Raw genomic sequence first — 22,047 nt, 5'->3', positions numbered from 1 at the left:
AAGGAACCGATTTGACAGGTTGGATATGTAAACATAATGTGTAAGTTCAATGCATTACAACTCGGCTATCCAACATTAACAGTTACTACCATAGCATTTATTATATAGACTTCAGATAAGTTCATCTAAAAGATCCATCGTCTCTATTTTTAAATAACCATTTTCAGTCTACTTTGTTTTTTTTTTAAAAAAAATCATTTCCTTCCTTCCCTCTGCAATACAAACATATAATAAATAGATTTCTGATTTTATTTTTAAAGGTCACTTAAACAAGTCAAGAGAAATTTACAGTACATTTAAGTTGAAGTGCAAAAAAATAGCTAATAACTACTTGCCAATATTTGGTCCCAGGTACAGATTGTTACAGTCCCTTAAGGCTTATGTAAGGAAAACACCCTTAACATCTATCTTAAGGTATTCTATATTCTGCATTCAATATCAAAGTATCTGAAAGTTTAATTCTATGAGCCACACCAGCCCCTGGAGCATGAATGGCATCCCACTGGCTGCCAGAAGTCAAAAACCATCTGGGCAAAACCACACATGAATGGGACTCCTCTAATGGAAGGCTAAGTTTGGCATACAGTATATGCTTGAAGCCTAAGCACAATAAAATTGATTCTAACGTTTACCCTCAACTATAATAACAAAGAATGTATGGGAACTGGGTTAAATTCAGTGAAATGTCAAATCCGAATCTGTCAATATCTTGACAAAGTAGTGCTAAGACAACATGATCAATATGCTCTATCCGTTTTTCTCTTTTTCTAGCTGCTTTTATTATTAACTATGTCTTCCTTTCCTATACAATAATTAGGATTTATACCCCTTCCCAATCCACAGGCACTTTAAATACACTCTATAAATTTTATTCCCTTTCCCCTTAAATAAACATATTCTATCATAAAATAAACTATATTGGTCTGGCTAAGAAAACTTTTCAAGAAGCAGCTGATGTACCGGTATATGCCTGCTGCTGAACATCCTCTCATTGCCGGCTTTCAGAACAGACTGCAGGCCTCGGTTAGGGAAGTGATATCAGCATCACCACTCCCAAAAATCTAATAAAGCCAGGCATTTCTGACCCTTTGTTGTTACTGTGATACACAAATAGGAACTTCTCAGATCTGTCTGAGGTGAAGGAGTCATGTTTCCCTATCACGTACACCAGAGAGGCCCCCTAAAAAATCCACATAGACTGCTTCTGTAGGACAACCCCTCTTCGGTGATTAGGGCAAATTCATCCCATATAAAATCATTAGTATCTTCCAACTGTATCATCACAGTTCAGGTCTTCAAACACACCACCACACATCTCATCCCATATCCTGCTCTTCTTGCAGGGTTATGGACAATCACATTTTCTTGTACTGGTTCTTTCTAAAATGCTAATGTGCTCTGGCCTGGCCGTAGCAACATAAAATGCCACGTCTGGTTAGGAAGGCTTCAGCAGATGTTTCATGCAGAACTTTACCAGCCAAAAGTTCTTCAGCACCTCTGGGAAGTCTTTACAACAGACAGAATTCTATGTGGCTCCTTCCTTCATTTCCCTATTTAACTATGGTATTTTCTCTGAAGTTTCGGTAGGTTACAGAACTGCTCTAGGGAAGCCTGCACCTCATAATAAATAATCACTGTCTAAGAAAAACTGCTATGAACTCTTGTCTTCCCTTTCCCTAGTATTGAATTAAAATGTTCAATTGCATTAAGCAAGAGGAAATGGAACTGAATGGCAGGGTGGTGGTGGTGGTGGTTTGTCCGTGAAAATTAATTACAATCCAGAAAATTATGAAGACAATCATAATGTGTTTGTTTACAACACTTCCATTCAGGTGCCGAGAGGGGGGAAGGGGGGGGGAACAACTTCAGATGAAATAGCATGCTCCTTTGCTAGTTATTAACCCGGCCGCTTTTGCTTAGCCTTCCAAATTGTTCCTGCAACAGGCCTCAGGTTTTGTCACAGAAAAGGCATTAAATATTTTAAAAGCTTTGGCTGTGTCAGGTTACTATTGCCAAGAGGAAGAGAAGTGAGGTCTCAAACTCCCACATCTGTCTTTTTCTGATTGCCAACAGCAGAAGTCAGTGCCGTGAGCTGGATTCAAGAACAGTTCTATTCATGCCTCCCCTCAGGAGACTGAGCTTCGCTTTCCGAAGGAACAGGGCCGTCCAAACTGGGATGGTTTTCAAGAGTAGCTGTAGTTACTGAAGGTTCTACCGCTGAACCATCAGGTCTTTGACCCAGAGGACTATCTGGTATGGAATCATGATTACTGCTGGCATTCTACGGAAAAAGAAGGGAAAACCACAAGTTAACATCCGGCTAGGTGGATTTGTTCTGAAAATACACAGAAACTGTCATTGCAAGGTAGCTTCCTCTTAACAAGGGCCACAAAATCATATACACAGCACAGTGCACAAGCATTCAGGCAAGAGCAAAAGCCATCATACACAGGTAACAGAACAGATAAACTTACCTGTCCTATATTTTCCTAACTGCTTTTCCCCAAGAAGCATGTAGAAAAAAGACTTGGTGTATTTTAAGACAAATAATAATAATTCTGTGTAGGTAAGAAAGAACATTCCTCATAGCTTAACACATTTCATGCTTCTCTTTATATACACTTGGACCTTTTTTTTTTTGCTCCTAGACTTTCTATGCAGTACTTTCTATCGGAATGTCAGCACTGTGCTATTTTGGGAACAGAACTATGAATATTTCAGCAGACAAGTAAATTATCTTTCCTAATAATCACAAAAGGGATAGCTAACAAGACTGACATTGCTAACCTAAGAATGTGTTGTAAAACATTCTTTTCCAGCTAAGCGAATAGAAATACTAAATAACAAGATTAATTTTATATCCTGTGTGTGCGGACCAACCGATATAAGAAAGCAACCTCGTGTGTTCAGATCGCTTTGCCAGATTGGGTGCTGACAAACTGCTTCTCTTACACGACCAAGCCAAGGCATGGGATGAGATACTACACAGTACCTCTGTAGGTCTGAGACAATAGTGGTTTCACTATGCAAAAATGTTAATGTCAACAGCCTTTTTTCCCTTGATGTTTTAAAGAGGTGTTGACTTTCCTTGGAACCCAGTGAAAAAGTTCAGCTTTGCCTCTTGATCAATAGTTCTAGAATTTTTTTTTAAAAAACCTAATAGATTCTGCAATCTGAGAAGGTTTGACTATCCTTTCCCCCCCCCCACCCCAAATAAGACCTCTCTAGATAATAAGCCCAATCGGGCTTTTGAGTGCATGCGCTAAAATAAGCCTTCTCCCGAAAATAAGCCCTCCCCAAAAATATTGCGGCACAGCAGCAGTTATGAGGTGACTACGCTCACTGCCTCCTGGATCTCAAAAAAAAAAAGACCTCCCAAGGCCAAGTGCTTATTTTGGGGGTCAAAAGAAAATAAGACCCTGTCTTATTTTGGGGAAACACAGCACATATGTATTGTAAGATCACAGCACTGTCATACATCTCTCCCTTTAAAATATCCCATGGATTTTGTGCCTGTCATATAGCCCAGAGATCCTCTAGTTTGCTAGCTGTTCCTTCTCTCCAACCATGCTCTGAATCCTTTTCTAAATCCCAAGTTAAAGGACAAATGAATCCTAAAGTTTTTTCTTCCTATGAAATGACAATACTGAATCAATCCAATGCAAGGCATAGAGCAGGGCTGTCAAACCCGCGGCCCATGGACCAGATGCTTCACTTGCTGGCCATGCCCACGACTGGTTTAGCGAAGGGGGGGGAAGTCACGATACGTCATGTGACAATGCTGCGCCACAGGTTTGACGCCCCCAGCATAGAGGCTCACCTGTGTCTAACTGCATTATACAAGCAAAATCTATGTTCCATTTTTGTAACCTCTGTTATTGTTTTAATAGCACAAATATTTAATATGTGCAGAATGTTATGTACTAATACTGTAGTTTTGGAGTTTTTGTTTTAGAATCGGAAAGCCTTGAATATCAGGTGTGTGCAACTTTTTGCTTGGAAATACCTTTCATGCACCCAAGCCCTGGTTACCTGCAAAGGCTGGTTTTCAAGTGCCTGATTGGTCTTGGAGAGCTGAACCATCTCTTTTATCTGATAAAGAGCATAGGCTAAAGTAACCCAGGGTGAAGAACTGACACCCCAAGCAGGCTTGTGTACATCTTCCTGCTCTTCTTGGTGCTTGGTCTTTTTGGCAGGAAGCTTGGGCAACGGGCGAGGCATGATATCTTCAGTCTGTTGTACCAGATCAATTGTGGCAATGGGCACCGGACTTGAAGGCACTGGGATCCTTTCGGCCAGCATGGTCTTTTCTAAAATTTCAAACAACAGACAGGACGTTCACTTCAAGAGAACTCACCATCTAAAAGTTAAGTGCAAGCCCTTTTCTGAATCCAGCATTTTGATCCTAGCTTCTCTCTGACTGTAGTAGGAATCCGTTGCTAGATTTTGATAGCAAGCTCCATTTCCTCAATTATAAAGTTAGCACTTACTGACTGCTAGCTACTATACTGGGGGAAAATACTTCACACCCCATAGAATATAAAAGAAGTAAGGCGTCTTCTCTCAATCCATTGCAATATAGCTCTTTTTGTTTGCAAGATGAAAAACCAGGCATTGTATACAAAAATTATCAATAATGTTTTACTTCCAATCTTATTTTCAAAGAAAATAGTACAGGCCAAATGGAGCCAGGTTTTCAAACATCTCATGTACCTTTAGGTCATCTAATTCTTCTAAAATTCAGTTCAGAGAAACGTAGCTCTTTTATTTCAATTACCTGAGCATCTACAAACCCATTTTTAAAACTGACTTGAGTTATTATACAAAGAGATACAGTAATGGAAGCAAGCTTATTTTAGCAAGCTTTTTAGCTTATATGTGAGTCATTCTACATTTCTACCTATTCTACATCCTTCTATACTGCCAGAAAAACTCCAGAGACAACCTCCAGATGGTTCTGCATGTTGAAAATTACAGATTTATGGGATGAGGACATGGAGAAATTGCTTCACTAGCAGAAACCATTTTCTATAGACATTGGATTTTACCACTTTTTTCCTGGTATCATTTTCCCAAAGACTTCAATGTTATAGGTTCATGTGCATGTCCTTCTGTTACTTTTAAATCAATCTGTATTATATCAAGAACACAAACCAGGTTTACTCTTGCTTCAATCCAACATCATGAAAGAAAGAAAGAAAAAATCCAGTAACCCAATCTACTGTATAAGCATTCTATAACAGGACTGCAAACTACCAATGCCCACTAGATGGCAACAAATATAAACCTGCTTTGCTTAGGCTTGCTGCCATTAGAAACTATTTGAATTGTTGGAGTTAGATCTGGTAGAGCTGCAGTAGACAAAGCTATTATGTGGTAAACAACACAATGTCACATGAACTAAGAATGAATCCAATCCAAAGTAATAAAAAATCATCACTCCGGGTAATTGATTTGAGATGGCAATTTTTTTAAAAAAAAGAGCAAAAAGGATTTCAGGATAATGCAAACTAAAAATAACCCAAAGGAGAAAAACTGGTTAGGTAAGGTTGCATACCTAAGGAATAAGCATTTTACCTTCTTTCTCATCCTGAACTGCTATCCACTGAATCAAAGCAAAAAGCAAGAGGATGACAAGAAAAGCCATTCCTATCCCTCTGAAGGTTGAGGCTGCTCCTGTAGAGGAAAAAGCACAGAGAATAAGGTCTGATTCTGGTGGAGCAGTGGTTAGAATGCAATATTCAGGCTAATTCTGCCGACAGCCAGCAGTTCAATGCTCAGTGACTCAAGGTTAACTCAGCCTTCCATCCTTCCAAGGTGGTTAAAATGAGGACCCAAATTGTTGGGGGCAATATGCTGATTCTGTAAATCTCTTAGAGAGGGCTGTAAAGCACTGTGAAATGGTATATACATCTAAGTGCTATTGCTATTCAGTTGCATGGCAGCAATTGACAAGGTAGACATAAAACGAAATGCACAGGTACAGTATGGGTGGTACGTTGCTCAATAGTAGTAACTGTGAGAGGGATCTTGGAGTCCTAGTGGATAACTATTTAAATATGAGCCAGCAGTGTGCAGCAGCTGCCAAGAAAGCCAACACAGTTCTAGGCTATATAAATAGAGGGACAGAATCAAGATCAGTGTTAATACCACTTTACAATGCCTTGGTAAGGCCACACTTGGAATACTGTATCCAGTTTTGGTCACCGCAATGTAAAAAAGATGTGGAGACTCTAGAAAGAGTGCAGAAAAGAGCAACAAAGATGATTAGGTGACTGGAGACTAAAACATGAAGAACGGTTGCAGGAACTGGGTATGTCTAGTTTAATGAAAAGAAGGACTAGGGGAGACATGATAGCAGTGTTCCAATATCTCTGGGGTTGCCACAAGGAAGAGGGAGTCAAACTATTCTCCAAGGCACTTGAGGGTAGAACAAGAAGCAATGGGTGGAAACTAATCAAGGAGAGAAGCAACTTAGAACTGAGGAGAAATTTCCTGACAGTTAGAACAATTAATCAGTGGAACGGCTTGCCTCCAGAAGTTGTGAATGCCCCAACACTGGAAGTCTTTAAGATGATGTTGGATAGCCATTTGTCTGAAACGGTATAGGGTTTCCTGTCTAGGCAGGGATTTGGATTAGAAAGGTCCCTTCCAACTCTGCTATTGTATTGTATTGTATATATTTACTAAAGCATGCCCTACTGGTGCTTTAGTAAATAAATGAGCCCAATTGGTATAGTGGTTAAAACACCGGGCTAGAAATCAGGAGGCTATTAGTTCTAGCTTTAGGCACAAAGCCAGCAAGTATCCTTGGCCAGGTCACTCTCTCTCAGCCCAGGGAAGGAGGCAAGGGAAATAACTTCTGAAAAACCTTTCCTGAATAATAGGCAATTGCCCAGAGTCAAAATTGACTCAGTGGCACAAAAACAAACAAACAAAACCCTATCCTCATTTAAATGAAACATTCTCCCCCACAAAAGTGTACAAGAGGATAACTTTCATGCTTCAAGGAAGTAGTTCCACCAAGTAATGGATCATTGCACCATTATGTCTATTGTCCCTCAAAAGGCAGAAGAGGGCTTGAGTCACAAAAGCTGAGATCAAAGAGACACGTGAAACCGTATTTTAGTTGAACAGGCAAAAATGGATCCCATTGTTTAAAAAAAGCAGAGGAAGCTATCTTCATTTATGAACACTTTTCATTAACAATTGCTGAACAGCTATGACCTTACAGTACACATTAAGGAAATTACACAAGGTAATTATTATAGGTTTCATTTATGCTACAGTACGAGAGGCTTTTTAATAGCTATTGTTCTTTAAGAACTTATTAGCGGCCTCAGGTTTCATTAGAAATGTGCACACTTGTCTATTTCAGCTTATAACTGGAATTGGAAAGTGTGAAAAGAAGTGTTCCCAGTAGAAGTCTGTATTGAAAAAAAATCATTTTAATACTAAAAGTTTGGTACTCATTGGATATTACACTTGGAATATATTCCCGTTTCCTTTGAAAAAGACCACATATTATCTGCTGCAAACTCTGAAGAAAAGTGACTGTAGTTTCGCTTCATGATTTCCGAATCGGCCAGCTTTCCAAAATATGAATAATTCAGAAGTGGGTGGAAAATAGAGCTGGGTGTTTGATGTAAATCAGCAAAGGCATATGACTGTTATAGAGGTGCTTAAAATTTTGTGACACCATTTGAATTTTCAGTATTTCTGCATAAATGTGACCTAAAACATCATCTATTCTCCACTCAAATCCTAAAACTAGATAAAGAGAACCCAAAGAGAGTTTTGGACTTTGGCTTTTCTAGCCATGTGGATAAATCCTGAGTACAGTATTGGATCAGAGGTACAGCTTGCATGCACCTTTCCTGTGCCACCAAATTTATCTGCTTGAAAACATCCTAGTACAGTTTGCAAATCTCTCTATGTGTTTATGAGGAGCAATCTCTTATTTCTCTCTCTCGAGTGGAATAAAACAGCACATTTAGAAACTGCCCATCTTTCCCATAGAGCAACTTTGGGCAGTGTACAAATCTAATAATAGCAATAATTACCGGAGGGGAGGTTGCATCCCAAAGCAGCCAGCCCACCCAGCTACTAAATCACCACGGTCATTGCAAGAGCACCATCTATCAGGCAAACAACAGGTTTGTGCTGAGAGAAAATGATAATCTCTACATCTGCACTGAACTGAAAATTTCACAATTAGTTGGCTTTGGTTATGGGCTGAGAATAAGAAGAAAGTAGAGTGCCAGGTGGAATATTTCCTTGAAGATGGTGAGCAAAGTCCCTTTGAAATGAAATTTGGAGGACTTGTAGATGTGCCTCTTGAACCACAGCAGAGATAGTTGAGTTATTGATACCGGTATTTGCTGATTGATATAGGCTGCATTCTCCCCAGTGTGACTTTTTCCTTTCTGTGCATTGTGTGTGTAAGAGAGAGAGTATGTGTGTATGTGTGCATGCACGTATGTGCACACATGCATATATGACAGCCAAACAAAGGAAAGTATTCAAATTGACTATGGTTGCCTGCAGCAGTGAAAATTACAGTCCAAGATAACTGGAATAGGGCAACTTGCCATAGCCAACTTGTTGCAGCCAACCTACCATGGCCAACTTGCCATGGCCAACTTGCCATGGCCAACTCATTATGGTCAACTTGCCATGGATCAATTTAACAATTCTGTTTAGTTATTTACAATAAATAAAAAATATTTTAATTTTTGCCATTCACATTTCATTCTGTCCCTCCTTTTGCATCTTTTCTTTACTGATTCTTTTCCACAACTTCTTTTATATTAGTGTAACTCTTGTCCAGCAGTGAGTTGTCCTGTGGAGAGAAGACCATGGCAAGTTGTCCTGCAGTGAGTTGGCCATGGAGAGTTGGCTATGGCGAATTGTCATAGACCCCAAGACAACTACACAGCATCTGGTTGAGGAAAGCCAAATTAGGAGGAGTCTGGTAGCACTTCTGACTGCTGCCACAGTTCTTCAATTCCCACAACAGTTGAGGAAAAGGCTCTCTTCAAACAGCTGAAAGTTCTATAAATGCCCAGGTTTCCCTTACCAAAATAATTGACCAACACTCCACCAATCATTGCTCCGCATCCTCTACCCAGGCCAAGGTGAAGACCCTGCAAGATCCCTTGAGCTGACGTCCTCAGTTCCGGAGGCACTGCAGCGCTTAGATAGGAAATGCAAGCTGCCCAGATGGCTGCATGGGTTACACCTACAAAGAACAGAAACATGAATACCATGTATTCTAAAGACGATTGTTCTGCAAGAGTGTTGGCGTTAAACGACAAATACTCATCATGGTAAGAGTGCGTAGCCATTTTAAGGTGCAGCTGCACTTTGAGCCATTTTAAGGTGCAGCTGCACATTTGAGGCTGGTGGTAAAGAGTGCCAGAACACATCCATATATCTAGCACCTGTCACTTCTTTCATCAGCATCATATCTGGGGAAATTATAAAGACTTTATTTATTTTCCAGCATACTTCCACTCGTAGCCAAAGAAACAACATAGGTCTTCCAAAAGCTCATGAGAACTCATCATCTGAATGCAGAGAAAGTAAGCAAAGTAGGAATGCTACTTAACCAGTGAGCATCACATTGCCCACTAGTTGCCCACATGTGTGAACAGTGGGGCATGAAATATATCTTTAAAAATGTGCACAATTCATTTAGTGACTGTTCAAAGTTACAGTGACACTGAAAATGCAACTTATGACCGTGTTTCACATGACCATTGCAGCAGGAAGGTCATGTGATCAAAATCCAGATGCTTGGCAAATGAGTCATATTGATGTCCCGAGGTCATGTGTTAATTTTGGCAACCTTCTGAAGCAAGATTCACTTAACAACTGTGTTATTAACAATTGCAGTGATTCACTTAACAACTATGGCAACAAAAGTCATAAGATTCGGCAAAATTCCCTTAACAAGTGTCTCGCTTAGCAACAGAAATGTTGGACTCAATTGTGGTCGTAAGTCGAGGACTACCTGTATTATGTTTTATCAATATGCTAGAAGACTAAGAATCTGAGCCGTACCTTTTGCCTTTAAATTATAGATGCACAAACTCAGCAAAATATGTTTTGAACTTGAAAAAACCCATGAAAATACATTTGGCTGGTCAATTAACTTGCCTGTAAAGAGTCACATTTAAATTAAATAAAGCTTCCATACTTTTGTTAGAGTACTTAATATAACTTTTAGTAAAATACATCTTGCAGGTAATCTAGAAAGTTTTCTTATTTTGTAAAAACAAAATAAATTATTCCCCAAGTTATAAGGTAGCAAAAGCAAATTTCAGAAAGCAGTGGTGGGCAACCCGCGGCTCGCGAGCCACATGCGGCTCTTTACACCCTTTAATGCGGCTCTTCTGTGTGCCGGGTGCCCGCTCCCTCCCTCCTCTCGGGCTTCGGAGGGAAGCTTCTGCAAAAGCCCGGGCGAGTGACAACCAATTTTGGTCCTATGACTGCAGAATGCTGCAAAATACCATAAATGCAGGCCAGTTGTTGAGTGTTTCAAATGTGATTGGAACACTCAACAAGGTGACCACAGTGTGTGTGTGTGTGTGTGTGTGTGTGAGTGAGACAGACAGACAGAGAGAGGAACAGAGAGAGGGAGTGAGGGAGGGAATCAGAGAGAGACTGACAGACAGACACACACACACACAGAGTGAGTGAGAGACAGACAGACAGACAGACACACACACACACAGAGTGACAGAGATGGGGGAGGGAGAGAGAGAGAGACAAAGAGCCAGAGAGAGAGAGAGAGAGAGAGAGAGAGAGAGAGAGAGAGAGAGAGAGAAGTGGGAGAGAGAGATGAAACTAAAAACAACAACATACAAACCTGACTTACTCAAACTATCCAAGGAAATGCAAGGCCAATGTTCACATTAGTGGTTGTGACTTTGTCAGTCAATGTCAGGATGTAATTTTCTCTACATTGTAAGGCAAATTTTACGGAATTTAACGTTATCGATAAATAATATCGTTCTAAAGTTTTTGTTTTATTAGTTGTGTTATATGTATCCTCCCGACCTATGTGGATACTTGCATGCAGAATATTCTCAATAAAAACTTATTGAAACTAAAAACAGTGTACCATCCTATGTATTTTCGGTTTTAAAGATGTGGCTCTCAAAGTAAATTTCAATCGTGGTTTTGGTGAGATTTGGCTCAGTTGAAAAAAAAGGTTGCCCACCACTGTCAGAAAGTAATAAGCTCAAATTCCAAGCAATATTGCTGAATATCTAGGGTTACTGCAGACTTCATTCTTTCAGTCATATACTTGCTAATACTACAAATATTAAATAGTACTACAAATAATGTTATGAATATTGGAGAACCAGTTTTACGTAATTGTTAAGGTGCTAGAATAGAAGCTGAGAGACTTTAGTTCTAGTCTTCCGTAAACCACAAAAGGTGTGATTTTGAACCAGTCACACTCACTCTTGTCAGACCAAGCCCAAGATCAACATAGAACAATGAAGGCAAAAGTTCAGTTCTTTATTTGCTCAAACCAGATAGAATCTTCTGACTAAATCTATACTACTCTAACTCTGATATATACCCCGAGAGTTTCTAGGGAGTGGCTATCTCTTCCTCCTTCTGTGATTCTGCTCTGGGTTGTGTTGTCCCTTGTCTCACCCCACTGGAATGTGCTCCCTCTTTCTTGAGAAACTATGATTTTTTGTAGTCCACCACACCACTTTGGATTGGATTAGACCTTTGTGGTCTATCACACCAATCCACCTTAAAGGGTCACTGCTGTGGGAACATTATATAGGCTGCCTTGAGTTGTACAAACCAAGTCAGAATATAAATCTAATAGTAAATAAATAAAAATATTCTATTTGTAGTTAGACCGTTAACCTAAGTGAGGGAAAAGACTAAAGGAAGTTTAAGTTTCATGGATGAAAATGCCTCATGAGTACAGCTATTCTAATTTTCTACCGGATGGGCCAATCTTTAATTTTGGGGTTTTTTTTGGTGGACCTGATTGTTCCTCAATTTGCAACATTTTTCTTTTGGACTTGCACTGCCCCCCTTCTAATCAGATGCATTGATTCATAGAGCGCAGGATACACCTCAACAAGTCTTGCCTGAATCTCAGAATTTCCACCTCTTCCCTCCCCCAAATCCATTATCAAGTTATACTTGGCCTTTAACTTTCACCTCAGTCACAGAAAATGACTGATATTAAACAAAGCAGAACAAAACTGGTTCTGCCTGAATGTGTAGCTGGCTTTAAAAAATAATATTTTCCTTTCAATTACAGGTAATGGGATATTAACAAGCTTAAGAAATTAATGCCTTCTAGGTACAGCCCTTCTAGCAACTAATCCTTATCTGCTGCAAGTTTCAGCAGCAGTCCCTTGTTTGGTGAAAGGGTGTGTTGTTGGTTTAGATCACATGGGCAGAATATTATGTCCGCCAACTGTAGAAACCACTTCCTGTCATTCGCCTTTTTTCCTCCACCTGCCATAATAGAATTTCACAAAAAGAGAAGGATCCCTTGGGATTAATTGCTGACAAAAGCTGAAGCCCAGGAGGATGTACTGTATGCTTAGTTATGGCTCAGCAGGCATTACAAGTAGGAACCTGGATCGTAAGAGTTCAGACATAGAAGCACCTTGTTTTCTTACCTTGAAGGACTTCCATAGGCAGAACAGTCCAAGCATTTTCTAGATAGGAGATGTAAATATAACGAGCTGTATTGCAGGCAAGACCGATATACAGGACTCTGTAAGCAAATGAGAGGAGAGAACGCCGATTACTTCTGATGTGTTTTAATATTCTTATCAACAAATTATCTGTATTGCTTTCAACCTGATCTACTTCAGCTTCACAAAAGATAAAGATTATATACATACGTACATACATTCAGGACTGGGCATCAAGTTGTTCACAAACCCTCTTAAAATACAGAAGGAAAATGCACAGATAGTAGCGGCCAAACTATTTAAATTTGACACATGTTGTCCACTACTCAGCTGGAAGACTGTGAGTTCTAGATTTGCCTTGGGCAGAAAGCCAGTTGGGAGACTTTCAGTCACTTTCTCTCAGCATTAAGGAGGAGCCAATTTTTTTTCAAATTTTATCCAGAAACTGAAGAGTGTAGTTCAAACAGTCACCAGGAAACAAAAATTGAATCAAAGGTGTGTGTGTATGTGCGCAGGGATGGGCTTCAAAAATTTCTCTGGCTGGTTGCTGGCTGGGTGTAGCTATGGTGGGCGTGGCCTAGTCGGCCTCCTGCACCAGGGGGGGGCGTTTTCGCCTTTCCCAGGCTCCGGAAGCTTTCCTCGAGACTCTGGGAAGGCGAAAACTGCCTCCCCCAAGCTTTGGAGGTCTTCTAGGAGGCCCATTTTCCCCCCTCCCCGAGCCTCTGGATGGGCCCTGCACTCACCTCGCATCCAAAATGGGCTGCGTGGGAGACTCCTGGGAGGGGTGGAGTGGGGTGGGCGGGGCCAGCCAGGGGTGGGATTTGGAGGTTCTCCGAACCGGCCATAAAGTTAGCTATGGGTTCTCCCGAACCCAGGCGAACCTGTAGCAGCCCACCCTTGTGTGTTTGTGCCACTTACCGTTCAATCTACAGGTAGTCCTCAACTTTCAATTCATTTAGTGACTGTTCAAAGATACAGGGGCACTGAACAAAATGACTTCAGATCATTTTTCACACTTATGACTGTTGCAGCATCCCCATGGTCATGTGATTTATATTCAGAGGCTTGACAACTGACTCACATTTATGACGGTTGCAGAATCCCGGGGTCATGTGATCCCCTTTTATGACCTTCTGAGCAGCGAAGTCAATGGGGAAGCCAGATTCACTTAAACAACCGTTACTAATTTAACAACTAGTGATTCAGTTAACAAATGTGACGAGAAAAGTCATAAAATGGGGCAAATCTCACTCAACAAATTTTTCACTTAACAACATAAGTTTTGGGCTCAATTGTGGTCGTAAGCCGAGAACCACCTGTATTTTCAGTGAAAATGTTATGCACAGTAGCAGTTGCACATTTCTTTTAAATCATTTTATTATGTTTATTATCTTTTATAATATATTAGTATTATATATGTGTGCGTGCGTGTGTGTGTGTGCAGATTGCTTTACATATTTATTGGCATTGAATTGTTAAGATAGCTTTCCTGTTGTTCATTCTAAGTACTACTGCAGAGAAACCAGCGGGGTTCTTTTTAAAAAATATATATGAATAAATATAAATCATATGCTGTATTTTATTGGGTCTCAAGTGCCAGGTATAAATACAATGGTAAGAATATTCAACTAATTACCAAAAATATTTCCTGGCTTATACTATAGTAAAACTATACAAAGTAAGTAATAATTTAAAAATGCATGGCAAAAAAGATATTTACTGTAAATATGTCATGCCTTTATCAGAATAAACTGTCTTTCTAAATGCATAATATTGGAAACAAATATATTTCAATATTAACAGAGCCCATATGGATTCACTGGTATATTTAAAGTCTTTTTGAATGTCTGAAATCTGAAATATGTTCATAATTATAAATATTTATTTTGCCGAAACTGGATATACAGTAGATAGGGAATCTTCCACTTATAACCACAATTGGGTCTGGAATCTAAGGGGGGCGTCAAACAAGATGCTACCTGATAGCTTCACTCAATGATCAAAATCTTGGTTCTCTCAGTTGTAGTTAAGCAACCACAGAAGTCATTAAGTGGAGTGTCGGGAAGAAGGCGTAAGCCTCCTGACATGGTGAAGTGGGGAGAAGGCCCAGCCTCCTCACCCGCTTGAATGTACAGTTCTGAGAGAATGGAAGAATGCCTGAAGTTGAAGAGGGGAAGCTTGTCCATATGACTGCAGCTACTTTTGGAAAGAGCAGACAGCAACTCCTACTTTAAATCATGCATTTAGGAGACTATCCATCCAACAAGATCGATAGTCAAATCAACAGACAAAAATCAATTCACAGGCAGTACCTAATAAAAGACAGACCACAAAGACCGAACAATAGAACGCCGCAGGTCCCCAAACTGTGGGCCGCGAGGTGTTTGCAACTGGGCCATGGAAATACACACGTGCATCCCCACTTGCATGAGCTGCGGGCGAGCACATAAACGTGCAACCCTTCCCCCCCCAAAAAAAGCCAGAAAGGTTGGGGAACTCTGACCTACAGTTCACAGCTCAAACTGTTCAAATACATTATTAATAATCTGCAATCCACTACACTTTCTCAAGCACTGGGTGACAAACCCATACTTGCAAACAGATAACCACCTAATCTGAAGCAGATTCTCACAAACAACAGATGCTAATGTGAGAAAGACTCGGCAATAAAACCAGATGGTTATTTTGCCCCTGCATTTACATTAACACCACCATAACAGATCCCCCACACATAAGATTAGTTATATTTTCACATGCTTTTCCTCCAATAAGATATATATCATCATTTGACAGCAATATGCCTGTAGACTCTATATTGTACAAGCAGTCAGGTTAATGGGATAAAAATTTGACATTAGGACCCAAAACAAGGACAAAGCAGTATCAGAGCATTTTAACTTGCTAGGACACTCCATTATAGGCCTCAAAGTAACTATTCTGGAACAAGCACACTAAAAAGAAATCACTACCACAATAAAGCAAAAAACTGGTGAACTCACATACACATCAAAAGGTTTCAGGCCATCTCAGAAGATCCCAATAAACATAACAAGTTTTAATTTGTAATCTGTTTCATTAGTAACCTGTATCTGCACAATCATCTTATCTTCCTCTTCTTTTTCCATTCCACCTCATGCCTATTGATTGATTTATTGGTATCCAGCCTTTATTATGTTTACAAAAGTGGTGAAGGTACCCAATGTACATATCTTCTTCTTCCTATTTTTACTACAGCAACAACTCCCTAAGGTCGATTTGGCTGAGAGAGTCAACTGGCCCAAAGTCATTTAGCCGGTTTTCACGGCTAAGGTAGGACTCTCTTTTTTTCAGATATTTTCTTAAAGTACTTTCAAACATACGTACATTCTTACGGTTATCATTAAGACTTACACCAGGACCAAATGTTATTAGGAGAGGGGGAAAGTGAAAAAAGAAACAGTTCAATTTCGATTTGAAGCAGTTTGTGGTATTGGACCTGATCCAGCCCCTGAAAGAAGCCTGTTCCAACTGGAACACCATTGACTATGTTCAGTTCAGGGAGTTAAAACCTCTAGAAAACTACTAGATCACTCTCTGCATGACTGGATCAGCATGATCGGGAGAGGAAATGGAACATCCAAAGGTGCTGACCTAGAATCTGGTCGACCATAGAATGGCTAATTTTACAGATCCATGACTTATTGTAAAAAGTACTTGTTTAGCTTTCATGAATAGTACATGAAAATATACCGTATTTTTCGGAGTATAAGATGCACCTTTTGTCCTCAAAAAAGAGGCTGAAAATCTGGGTGCATCTTATCGAATACAGCACTTTTTTGCCTCCCAAAGCCCCGCCCCCTTCACCAAAATGGCCGTGCATACCTTTATGGAGGCTTTCAGATAGCTCCTGGGCAGTGGTGGGTTCCTGCTGGATCGCACCGGATCGCGCGCGCTCCCTTTCAGCGCTCCACCTGGCTTGCGCGCTCCCTTTCAGCGCTCCACCTGGCTTGCGCGCTCCCTTTCAGCGCTCCACCTGGCTTGCGCGCTCCCTTTCAGCGCTCCACCTGGCTCTCGCGCTCCCTTCCGGCGCTGAAACCGGAAGTACAGTTTTGCCCGGCCCTGGCGAAGCAACGACGTCTGTCTGCGCTCCACCAGCTCGGCTGGGAACGGAGATGTTTCCTCAGCGGAGCGGAGCGCCTGAAAAGTCTTTTCAGGCGCTCCGCTCCGCTGAGGAAACATCTCCGTTCCCAGCCGAGCTGGTGGAGCGCAGGCAGGCGTCGTTGCTTCGCCAGGGGCGGGGCAAGACTGTACTTCCGGTTTCAGCGCCGGAAAGGAGCGCGAGAGCCAGGTGGAGCGCTGAAAGGGAGCGCGCAAGCCAGGTGGAGCGCTGAAAGGGAGCGCGCGCGATCCGGTGCGATCCAGCAGGAACCCACCACTGCTCCTGGGTGATGGGGAGGGCAGAAATAAGCAAAGAATTGGCCATTTTTTGCCCCTCCAGCCCCCAGCAGCAGTCTATAACCCTCCATAAGGCTATGCATACAATTTTGACAAAAGACGGGCCCGTTTTCATGAAAAATGGGCCTTTTTTTGCTCGTTTTTGCCCCCTCAGGAGCACTCTGCAAGCCCCCCTCAAGGCTATTCATGCCTTTTATTGAAAAAAAATGGGCCCATTTTCACAAAAAAAGGGCCGTTTTTGGGAGGTTCGTAGAGTGAAAAAACTTTTTTTTTCCTTTCAGAAAGCTCTTTAGTTAGAGTGATTGATGAGAATTACATTGATCAAGTGCTGTGTGAGTAGAAACAAGTTTTAGGTGCTGCAGGTTGTCAGCGATTTCCTTCTCCAGCACGTGGATAAATGCACCTGGAAACATCTACCTACCTATCTACCTACTCTCTCTCTCTCCCTACCTACCTACTGTATTTTTTTTCTCTCTCTATCCCTCTATCTACCTACCTACTTACTCTCTCTCTCCCTACCTACCGTATTTCTCTCTCTCTACCTACCTACCTACCTACCTACTCTCTCTCCCTACTGTATTTCTCTCTCTCTCTATCCCACCTACCTACCTACTCTCTCTCTCCCTACCTACCTACTGTATTTCTCTCTCTCTATTCTTCTATCTACATACTCTCTCTCTCTCCCTATCTACCGTATTACTTTCTCTCTCTCACTCTCTAACCCTTTATCTATCTACCTACCTACCTACCTACTCTCTCTCCCTACCTACCGTATTTCTCTCTCTTTCTCTCCCTCTCTATCCCTCTATCTACCTACCTACTTTTTTAAAAATTTGCCTCTTCAAAACCTTGGTGCATCTTATACTCCGGTGCATCTTATACTCCGAAAAATACGGTAGTTTTGTTCTGTGCTTGTTCAGTGTACGACACCAAGCAGAATGTTTATGTATCCTAATATATAAGAACATGCAAATTACAAAAAGAAGCATTCCCCACACAGTATTGCCTATTGCTGTTCTAGCATGCTTATAGCTTGGGCTTACCTGATGTGACCAATCAGCTCAATCAGCTTGTGGCTGAAGAAATATGCCGTCAATTCAGAGATGTGACTTAAAACAGAGCAAACTCCAAAGAGCGTGGTGGTCCCATTCAGATCTTGCAGGTGCCAATAAAGGAAGGTGAACACAAAGCCGTATCCAAAACCCATAAACCATGCCACAAAAAGCACTGATCCATACTGGATACTGCAGAGCAGCTTAATCAAGTGCCAAAAATTAAAAGTCTGGGACTGGCTTGTATCACTCTGAGTGTCATGGGAGGAATCTGTGGAGGAGTTTCTGTCCAAGTGGGCCTCCTCTGGCTCTGTGCTTTGGGTTTCCTCTTGCTTGTAGTGGTTGTACCGGAACCTGAATTGGGTGGCCACGATCAAAGAGAGCGTCATCAAGACTCCAAAGACTATAAAAACGATCCTGTAGTTCTTGTAGTCTGGAGCCTTACAGCCTTGGCCTTCAATGAGCACATCAATACGGGTAGAGTCAATGCCAATGCCCACCGACAGCATGGCCAGTCCCCAGCCCAGAGATCCCCACATTCGTTGTAGTCCGTAACGGTCCCGGTGTTTGCCAAGATACTGCAGAGTCACGGTGTCTACTATAGTGACTGAGGAGGCACTGAAAAATTCTCCCACAATCACAACAAGGAGGATGAGCAAGAATATCGCTTCAACTTCCGCATGATCATATACAAGAGCAAAATGGGCAGGAGGGGCTGATTTTGTGGTGACTGTGGGTGATGCCGTTGTGTGGCTGGTATTTCCCAACAGACCCACAGTAACAATACCTTTTGGAGTGCTGGCAACAGTTGCACCCTCTTCTTCTTTTAAAGCATGCTTCCTAGCTCCATTTTGAATAGTTGGAGAAAAGGTAGTTTTAGAATTTGTGGACAAAGCTGAGCTCAGAGTTGGCAAGTGGTAAGTCAGCAAATCTCTTTTCCCTCGACCCTTTGTTATCGTACTTCCCAGAGTGGGAATGACAGAAGAAATGGAGATATTTTGCGGGGATGCTGCTGTATGGTGACTAGCATTGGTAGGGGGAACGGGGATAGGTTTCTTTAGCGTACACCTCAAGGTTGCTGGTTTAACAAATCCAATTCCCAAGTTAAACAGCACCCAGCATAATAGGGAGAAGAGAAGAACAACTTTCCCCTTTTTAAAGCGATCTGCTACCACTCCCCAAAATGGAGCACTGCAAAATTCAATGAAGTATCTAATCCCTACTAGGAGTCCGCTCTGGCTGGGAGTCATGCCTAGCTGTTTGTAGTATACAGGAAGCAATGGGTACAAGGAACCATAAGCAGCATAAAAGAAAAAATAAAAGACTTTTGAGATCAAGAGATCATTATTCACTTTCACACAGTGTCTTTCAAGCCAATCAAGCTCTTCGTCTGGAATAGTGGTGGTCTCAGTTGATGGAGTATCACTTTGGGTTTGGGGGTCTTGCTCCTTGGGAATCCCACTGAAGGGATCGGCAAGCACATATTTTCTCTTCTGCTCTTCTTCATCATCAGTTAAGATGGCTACTTTATCATTAGTGGCCATGATTTCACTGTAAGCATGAGATATGCATGTGATTCTCCAGACTTCAGTTCAAGGAGCCTATAGACACAGAAAAATCAGCAGTTAATAGGACAGTACTTAATAATTGGAGGGAAGAATGCTGTCAATCCAAAGAATAAAATATTTAACTTCTCACTATGGCTACATCAGCAGTGGGATTCAAATGTTTTTACTACCGGTTCTGTGAGCGCGGCTTTGTAGGTGTGGCAGGGGAAGGATACTGCAAAATCTCCATTCTCTCCCCACTCTCAAAATTTCTGCTGCCAGTTCTCCAGAACCTGTCAGAACTGGCTGAATACCACCTCTGGGCTACATATATAAGATCTGAATTAACCTGAGATCAATATCACTCCTAGATCTTCATGATCTTATATGATATCTGGAAGTCTTCTTGGCCGAGCCAGTTGACTTCCAACTTAGCTGATCCCTCAGAGGAAATATTGTGAAGATATTAATGTAGAGTTTCCTTCAAAAAAGTGTAGTGTAGATCATTAGGAATTCCCTCCTTGCCTCACTGCTGGAATTTCTCCAGTTTGGTCTCCTTGAGTCTAGCTATTCTTCCCTTTTCTCTTGTTTCTGTTGACTATTTTTTCCACACTTCGACATATACTGGCTGGCATGCAGAAGCAAAAGCACCACTTGGAGCATTACTTTTTGCATTTCCCATTGGTCAGCTGAAAGGGGCACTAGTCTACACATAGGCAGCAGTATGAGAAAATATGGGGGGGGGCAGGCAAACGCCAACGAGACTATGGAAAACAGAAAGCATGGGGTAATTGCAAAGATAAGCATTGAACGTGAACTCATTCACTCAACTGCTTCTTGAAGCCAAATAGTAGCAGTAAATAATCAGCATCTTGGAATTGGCTACCATTGTCTTCTAATAAGAGACACTTGCAATATGTAAAAACATACAATCTCTTAATAAAATTTAGCTTAGCTTGACAAAACATCAATTCTATTTGTCTGCTATACCACCAGTACCTTATTCCTTCTTAATCAAAACAGAAAAAAGTATATGCAGGCATAGGTTTAAAGGAGCAGAGAATCGGGCATGAAAATGGAGTGGAAATGGGAATGACCACAAAGCAAGTTATTTAAAAATGCTTTAGAAAAAAAGAACATCCTTTTTCTTGGCTCAGCAAAAGGATTTATTGTAAAGCACAAAACCAGTTCAAACAATTTGACATTCCAACAATATTTATATTATCCCATAAGGCTTTGTGGAAAAAGCAAGTTAATTCATATTCTTAAATGCCCACATAAGCTATTTCTCAACGAAACTGATCTTTGTTGTTCCTTAATGTTCCCCTGCTAATTTTAGAATATTATCATTCCTGACATCAGATTTGCAGTGATGCTGCTGAAGAGAATTGTGCACAGACTGGTTAATTCATCAAACATAAATTATAAACTGATATAACTGAGACTATTTTAGCAGTTATCATACAACCATTTGGAAGGATACAAATTATTATTTGTATTATAATTATTATTTATAATAATAAATAATTATTCCAGCAGACATTTTACCTTGCAGCTATATAGCAGGATGGAGGGACTCTCTATTTAGTGCTTGGGAGGGAGAATGCAGTTGAGGTTATCATTCATAATTTACTAAGACTGATAAATTATATGATATATTGCACTATGCTATGGTGAGTGAGGCACACACAAATTTCTTTTTAGATTACTTATATTTTAGGCGCTAGAACATCTTCCTCACTCTGGTGCATTCTGCAATTTATCTTGGACCACAGCATGTACAACTCTTAGATAACATGGTCATATCGACTAAAGAATTCTGGAGTCCTTTTTAAATAATTCATAAGACTGCAGTGATCAATCATCTGTATCAAAATGTTGGGTTGATGTTTTTAAAGCGTTTGCCTTATTACCACCACCACTCAAAAAAAAAAAAAAAATTCAGCCAGAAACAATTTTAATACTTACACCAGTCACAAAAGTAAATTAACTTTTGTTGCAATTAGTTATTTTTAAAATGTTAGGAATATTGCAATAAAGATGTCTGATTCATCAGAAAAATATTTTAAGTACTGCTACTACTTTTTGCAAACAAAGCAATAATGCAAAGTATGATGACTATTATTATTATGACCCACAAAAGGTTATGTAAAGATTAATTTATTCATCTGTAAAAGAACAGAGCTTATATCAGCTGCTCCAGTACTTAGGCAACAAACTTCCTTGGCTTTTTGATCACAGAAAAATTTAAGTGGTCACCTAACTGTCTATAGAAAACTAATCAATGGATCATTTAAACTATAATTTAAGCTAAAAAGTCTATTA

General features: G+C 40.6%; 1 protein-coding gene across 9 annotated transcripts in view; it reads right to left on the bottom strand.

Moving 5' to 3' along the window:
• Window positions 1-197: 197 nt before the first annotated feature.
• Window positions 198-22,047, bottom strand: part of MFSD6 (major facilitator superfamily domain containing 6) — a 46,158-nt gene continuing 24,308 nt past the window's right edge. For all 9 annotated transcript variants that reach the window (XM_081935145.1, XM_081935150.1, XM_081935147.1 and 6 more), the window contains exons 2-7: window positions 18,167-19,776; window positions 12,672-12,769; window positions 9,080-9,241; window positions 5,578-5,676; window positions 4,033-4,310; window positions 198-2,281 (exon numbers count right to left, since the gene is read on the bottom strand). In XM_081935145.1, coding sequence (XP_081791271.1) covers window positions 2,111-2,281; window positions 4,033-4,310; window positions 5,578-5,676; window positions 9,080-9,241; window positions 12,672-12,769; window positions 18,167-19,719 — 2,361 coding nt within the window. In that variant the 5' untranslated portion in view covers window positions 19,720-19,776 and the 3' untranslated portion in view covers window positions 198-2,110. The remainder of the gene's footprint in view (window positions 2,282-4,032; window positions 4,311-5,577; window positions 5,677-9,079; window positions 9,242-12,671; window positions 12,770-18,166; window positions 19,777-22,047) is intronic.

The sequence above is a fragment of the Natrix helvetica genome (genome assembly GCF_964273705.1).
Source record: "Natrix helvetica genome assembly, chromosome: 1".
Classification (NCBI taxonomy): domain Eukaryota; kingdom Metazoa; phylum Chordata; class Lepidosauria; order Squamata; family Natricidae; genus Natrix; species Natrix helvetica.
The sequence above is the reverse complement of the archived record's forward strand: the minus strand, read 5'-3'. Positions and strand labels throughout refer to the sequence as shown.